At 31.7% G+C, this 7,168-nt stretch overlaps 1 protein-coding gene across 1 annotated transcript; it reads left to right on the top strand.

Annotated features, from left to right (window-relative positions):
- The first annotated feature begins 2,294 nt into the window (after positions 1-2,294).
- LOC107186872 (cysteine protease ATG4B) lies at positions 2,295-4,725 on the top strand. The gene is made up of 9 exons (XM_015574827.1): positions 2,295-2,554; positions 2,620-2,790; positions 2,894-3,071; positions 3,145-3,224; positions 3,305-3,456; positions 3,555-3,633; positions 3,707-3,861; positions 3,938-4,103; positions 4,511-4,725. Exons 1-9 carry the CDS (start codon positions 2,452-2,454, stop codon positions 4,576-4,578), a joined length of 1,152 nt encoding a protein of 383 aa, XP_015430313.1. The 5' UTR covers positions 2,295-2,451; the 3' UTR covers positions 4,579-4,725.
- The last annotated feature ends 2,443 nt before the right edge of the window (positions 4,726-7,168 follow it).

Genomic DNA, 7,168 nt, shown 5'->3' with positions numbered 1-7,168 from the left:
CTGAAAATTACCACTGTAGACAAAAAATAACAAACAATGTAAAAAAAAATACTTGCGTTTCAATTATCTAATTTGCAGCACTTTAATCCTTCCAATTAAATCCATAAAACACAGAACTTTCTTATCGTGTTATCACTGCTACTCCCGAACTCACAATGGATGATAAAATGAAAATGATGATTGCAAAATTTTGACTGTTAATTCAAACAAAAGAACGAATTACAATGTTGTACTGTCGCCAGATGAGAGAGGACCGAATCCCGTAAACAGAGTAGACGAAATGGTCATATAATACCGTGCAGCGTGGAACGACTGACCGGAATAAACGGAAAACGTTAAGTGGGTAAGTAGTCGGCCGTACAGGTAGAAGGTGAACATATGTATACAGGACACTGGAAATTGTTCTCCCCGCCAATCGGAGCACCGTGTCCGTCGTTTAAATGGTTCGAATATTACGCAATACCAATCCCGTCCGGTAATTCGTAAATATTTTCTCGTTTCCGGTCCGTCCATGTTGTCGTGGTCATTAATTTTTTCTCCACATCCGTCGCGTGGTTCTTAACCCCCATTAAGTCCCAAGCAGTGGATATGGCGGTTTTTACACATATAATCAGCTTTTACTTATGAAAATGTGCAAGAAAAAATATTAATGATATCAAAAAATGTTTTGGATAATATCGTGACCTTAATCCAAATAGCACACAGTCGGCTTCACAACGACTTAAAGACACCTGTTCCAGTCGTTCCAGTCACATTTCAGAGGTCTTGGATAGCTTACGAACAGCTTAGACACAGTTTCTGACCGCCTAATGTGACAAATCAAGGCGCCTTCAAGGCATCTTAAACAGGCCCAGATTAGGACTGAAGCAGTCGTTTAAAATACGTAATTCGTTACATTTATCGAATTTATCGAAATACGGGGGCTTCTGACGCCCTCGAAGCATGGGACAGAAAATTACATTGCATGTAGGTCTATTCTTATATCTCCTCTGTGCTGGCGCCTCCATCGGGGGGTTCTGTGACCCCGCGTTCTCACCACACGGGTCCTGGCGCCTCCACCGGAGGTTCTATGACCCCACGTTTTCACCACACGGGGTCCCTGGCGCCTTCACCGGGGGTTCTATGACCCCACGATCCACCACACGGGTCCCTGGCGCCTCCACCTGGGGTTGTATGACCCCACGATCTTACCACAGGGGTTTCTGGCGCCTCCGCCGGGGGGTTCTATGACCCCACGTTCTCATCACACGTTGTCCCTGGCATCTCCGCCGGGGGTTCTATGACCCCACGTTTTCACCACACAGGGTCCCTGGCGCCTCCACCGGGGGTTCTGTGACCCACGTTCTCACCACATGGGGTCTCTTACATCAGTTTCATCTATTTAGAAGCATGTGAGAATTTCAGAAAGAAATGCTATTTCTTAAAGGATTGCATACAAATAATCAAATAAAAAAAATATTATCAGCCTATTATAATCATTGTTTTTGTTACCCTAGTCACTCTTTTGAAAACAGTGTTTCGAAAAAAATCTTTCGATGATAATATATTACCTGGTCAATTCATGAAAATTTGTCTATAAGGACCGGTTTTCCCTTATCGAATAGCTTAAACACAAGCAGAACCGTAGCATGCTTACTAATGCGCATTTAGATATGAAACCATTTACATATTATATGTAAGGTCTCAACCTTTATAGTTTCGAAAGAAGTTTCGATTTTTGGGATCCTAAAATTCATTGTTTAGAATTAGAATATCTGTGGCTTGAACATTAAGGGGGTGCACGTGGATAAAAGCATAATCGGAGTTAAAATGGATGTGCCATCTAGTGCGATGAAGAATATCTAAACGATCTAAACTGCAGATTCTATGAAGTGTAAAAATGCCAAACACGAAAAATTAATATGTGTTTGACTTGATCAGACTTGATATTCAATGAATCACATCATGTAAACATAAAATATTTTAGTCATAGCAATATATACATTCGTTTCTGGTGTATATGCTTGATTACTTGATATTACGCTTCGCAAGAATACAAATTATTTTGATTATCTCAGTATCTTAAATATCTTTATTAATCAGCTGTAGTGCTATTATCATGAAATTATTGACGTTTTAGTAAAGTGATCAAATAACGTTATATTTGTCATTTGTGAAAACAAGGAAATCTTCACTCAATGTACAACGACCAATGCTGTCTCGTCGGACTCGTCAAACTGAAGGTGGTGTGTGATATATATATATATGTGTGATATATACATATATATGTATATATATAGATAGAATATCATTATCCTTTGATAAACGTTTAACCTTACTTCCATTATTTCTTTTTGTTGATATAAACATACTAATTTCTTTTTTACATTTGTAGGAAAACAGACCATTTCATCCTTATGGTGCATTGAAGATTTTCAACTAATATAAAAAGTATTTATAATAATTGTAAAAATGGATAGCCTTTTCACACAGAATATCTTAGATGAACCAGAAGATATACCACAGACAGATGAACCAGTTTGGGTTCTTGGAAAAAAATACAATGCTATAAAAGGTTTAACAAAACATTATGATAAAGAGATTTTTAGTAACATGGATGTGTAAAATCTTGAATTTCAGAATTGGATGCAATTCGTAGAGATATAAGGTCCAAATTATGGTTCACCTATCGCAAGAATTTTAAATCAATTGGTGGTAACAATTCTACAATCACAACTGACAAGGGTTGGGGGTGCATGTTGAGATGTGGACAAATGGTTCTTGGACAAGCTTTAATTACATTACATTTAGGTAATTTGTATGTAATTAATTTTTTGTTTACATTTATACTGATAAAATAAGCAACAATTAAGGGTCAGATTTTAAGTATTATATAATGTACACATAAAAAAAGGTAAAGAGTGGCAATGGGCACCAGAAACTAGAAACAGTACATACCTGAAAATTTTGGAACGTTTTGAAGACAGAAGAGGTGCTGCTTTCTCTATTCACCAAATTGCATTAACAGGAGCTACAGAGGGGAAAGAAGTTGGACAATGGTTTGGTCCTAATACGATAGCACAAGTATTAAAGTACATATTTTTTCTGTTCCTATATATTATTGTACATGAATAATTTGGTGTATTAATAAATTATAATTTTTAGGAAATTAGTTGTGCACGATGAATGGAGTTCGATCACAATACATGTGGCTCTAGACAATACATTAATAGTTAATGATGTTTGTGAGTATGAATAATCGAATGGATTGTCATGGTTGATATATGTGTAAATTAAAGTGTAAAATTTATTTGAATCTTTACAGTAAGACAATGTAGAGTAGAAGGAGGTACCACAGCAGAAGCAGATGGTGATGTACCATTAAAAGCACCTAGCCAATGGAAGCCTTTATTACTTTTAATACCACTTCGTCTTGGGTTAAGCGAAATTAATCCTATCTACATTAACGGGCTTAAGGTAATACAAAAATAAATGTTTTTACATGAATGGCTAAAAATGAACTGAAATAAGAATGAAATGAAGGGTCATATTTATTCATATCTATAATTTTTCAGACTTCATTCAAAATCTCACAATCTCTAGGAGTAATAGGAGGAAAACCCAATCTTGCGCTGTACTTTATAGGATGTGTTGGTATGTGTGCATTTGTGATGCATTTAAAAACTTTAATGTGTTAAGAAATAAACAATAACATTTATATTCACAGGAAATGAAGTAATTTATTTAGATCCCCATACAACACAAAGATACGGTAGTGTTGATAAAAAGTTAGAAGAGGAGGACATTGAAATGGATGCTACTTATCACTGCAAATTTGCTAGTCGTATTCCTATTACGGGAATAGATCCTTCTGTAGCACTTGTAAGTACATAATTAAATCTGTTCCATGGTGAATTAGAGTTTGGAAGTAATTCAGAAATCATATCGTTCTTTGCAGTGTTTCTTTTGCGCGACTGAAAAAGACTTTGAAGCTTTATGCAAATCTATTCAAGAAGAACTAATTGCTCCAGAAAAGCAACCTTTATTAGAATTGTGTGCAGAAAGATTGACACAGTGGTCTCCAATTGAAGATGCTGCTTCGGAAGCAATAGCAGCTGTAAGTTGTAAGTACCTTTATATACATACAAATGAACTATTTCGTTCACAAAATTGTTGATAGGATTTGTTTACATATTACAACTTCATAATAATTAAGTGCAAACATTTTTATGCAATTCCTATTTATGTATCCTTATTATCTTCACTTTCATTGTCCATTTTTGATCAATTTTCTCTTAATTTTGAAATAAAATTCATAGTTTGATACGTGTTTTGGTCGAAAAAATGTGACCACCTTCCGTGAACAAACGTGTAAATCACTGTAAAGAATGCAGAGTTAATTAAATTCTCATTAATTTTTTACCTTATGTTTCATCTTTACTGAGTTTTTACCTTATTACTTATTGGCAATGTTGTATTCAGTAGTTTTAATCTACATATATACAATAGATCTTAACATAACTTTTTGTAGTTGTAGATTTCGAACATGTAGATCCCCAGTATGACACATCTGATGAAGACTTTGAACTACTTGGTTGATATTTAATCATCAAGTAAAATGAGTCTATGATATAAGAAAGAAAGATGTACATAATACCCTTGATGGTTTACTGATATACTTTAAAATGAAAACAACTATTCATTGGACATACATTTTTGAATGGAACTATTGCTGATTCAATACTAAGGGGTGGAAAATAAAATAATTTATACCAAATAATAAAAAAAAATTGTATATATTACTTATATTTAAATTTTTCGGACATGAGTGATCATTGGAGGATTTGGACATTGTTAGTCCAATGTATCAATTTTGATGCTATGAAATCTGCTCTACATAAAAAGATGCTTAATTCCATCTATAATGTAATATGCACTTATGTACACTAATGAAATTAATATTAATTTATGATAATTGAATTGACTGATAATTAACTCATGTCAAATGTAAATGGCTGTTATGTTGAGAGGATGGTAAATATTTATGTTTCTTCAAAGTACGATTGTGATATATTAATTTGTTAAATGTTTACACCGTTATTTCACAGATTCGTAGCTTAAGTGCTATGTATATAAACAAAATTTCGGCAATATTTTATGTACAATTTTTTTATAATAAAATTTTAAAAAATATACACACTAAACTACTCACGAAAGTGTTTGAGTATTAAAAATAATTTCAAACATTGTATATACAGAAACACTGTGTATGCGTTACTATTTGTTATATATCAATCAAAATAATACAATTAAGAAGTAAGAACACTCATGTCCATAAAATGTATTTGCCTTCTTCAGCGGATAATGCATACAAGAATCTTAATATGCACTGATGTACATACAATTTCAAATGTGTTCAGGGAGCAAGATTGAATATTTTAATTATACAATTCAAGTTCAATTCCATTATTAGTTACTTTCAAATATTACTAAAAAATGTTTACTATTTAAATTGAAATCCAGGAATTTTAAATATTAATGGCTCTGATCAATAAGTCATGAAAGTTAATATAAATATCATACAGAAAAAGAGGGTAAATCAATATGGATTTATACCACATACTAATTACATTAATAATATGCCAAAGTGTATAATTTAATGTGTTCATAACTATTCTACGTAAAATATATTTGTAAACCTTGAATATTCATAAATTGAAACCTACAAAAACTGCATTGAACTGTGAGAACATTCTGTGGTATCAAATTCAATGTAATTATAAAATTTTATAATGTAATGCAAGATACAACTGTTTCTACACATGCTAAGAATAATCATTGTAACGTTATGTCATTACATACGACTAGTTGAACATACATTAAAGTTATAATAAAAATTACTGCAATCTGATATAAGTGTATGTACATTTTTATAGAATTTATTAAAATTTATAAACATAATTAATCTGCTGCTTCCTAAACACTTGTTATAACAAATATATGAAACGTAACCGATTATTATGTGATATAATTGAAGAAATACATATACAATTTTAAAAATTAATTTAATTTTCAATAAACGAATATTTTATAGTATAATGTAAAATATAATATATATATTTAGGATAAACATTTTGGCAGCACTTTACAATCAAGAAATTGTATTTATTTAAACCTCATAAGCTTTTCTGTATTTCAAAATTTGTGTAATAAAATGAATTTTGAAATTTACAACTAATTTTATTCAAGGTCACCTTGATTTCTTTTAACGGAATGACCTATTGTTGTGCCATAGATCGATAGAGTATCAAATTCCGAGTAAAAATATGTTGACCTTCATACGTCATAAACCTAATAGTTAACGAGATATTTACAAAATAACTTTTAATACGTATGTACTTACTATTTGGAAGCTATAGGTGCTCAAACTGATGTCCCTCAAGTTCAACTACAGTGATTATTTTGTAAATATCTCGTTAACTATTAGGTTTAGGGCGTATGAAGGTCAAAACATTTTTACTCAGAATTTGATACTTTATCGATGTATGGTACAAAAACTAGGTCATTCCGTTAAAAAAAGTCAAGGTGACTTTGAAATTTTTTAAATGCCTCCACCCACAAAAAAGCACGTACCTTATAAAATGTGCCCTTTGATGCCATTTAACTTCCATGCCTCAAAATTTTCATAAAGTGTAGCATTAAGTCATTATTCGAGGTAATCCAGTTTGCTGAGACACTGTACAAGTGTATATGGTGTGATTATAAATTACATAACTCATTTTCAGTACTATTGTATTTTTTCCATATCTTTCAAATAATACTGTTTGATTTAAGTTGTTTTTAATAATTTACACTTTATTTGAATTATAGTTAAATACAATAATTTTCAAGAGTATATATATATATATATGTAATAGAATGCTTTATAAATTTTTCTAAATAACAAGATGATATAAGCATATATTACGTTAAAAAACTTGTTCAGATTTAAAATATTCAAATTTGTATATCTTCAACATACACAATCATAAACTATTACGTGTGAATGTTATATTAACACTTAAACGTTACTATTAGGCATTCATTTTAACATACATAAGTGTGAGTTATCAGATCACACTCTTACAGAATTCACTCATTCTAGTTTATACAAAAATAAATATCAGGTATCCACATTTGTACACCAAAC

Source organism: Dufourea novaeangliae, unplaced genomic scaffold (assembly GCF_001272555.1).
Source record: "Dufourea novaeangliae isolate 0120121106 unplaced genomic scaffold, ASM127255v1 scaffold14, whole genome shotgun sequence".
Taxonomy (NCBI): domain Eukaryota; kingdom Metazoa; phylum Arthropoda; class Insecta; order Hymenoptera; family Halictidae; genus Dufourea; species Dufourea novaeangliae.
This window is presented reverse-complemented; position numbering and strand designations above follow the sequence as displayed.

What these genes read in the sequence shown, in the direction of transcription:
- LOC107186872 (XM_015574827.1), top strand. Translation starts at nt 2,452, where the DNA reads ATGGATAGCCTTTTCACACAGAATATCTTAGATGAACCAGAAGATATA. An exon ending in TTTAATTACATTACATTTAG is followed by an intron (nt 2,791 to 2,893) that starts GTAATTTGTATG and finishes ACATAAAAAAAG; the next exon opens with GTAAAGAGTGGCAATGGGCA. An exon ending in ACGATAGCACAAGTATTAAA is followed by an intron (nt 3,072 to 3,144) that starts GTACATATTTTT and finishes TATAATTTTTAG; the next exon opens with GAAATTAGTTGTGCACGATG.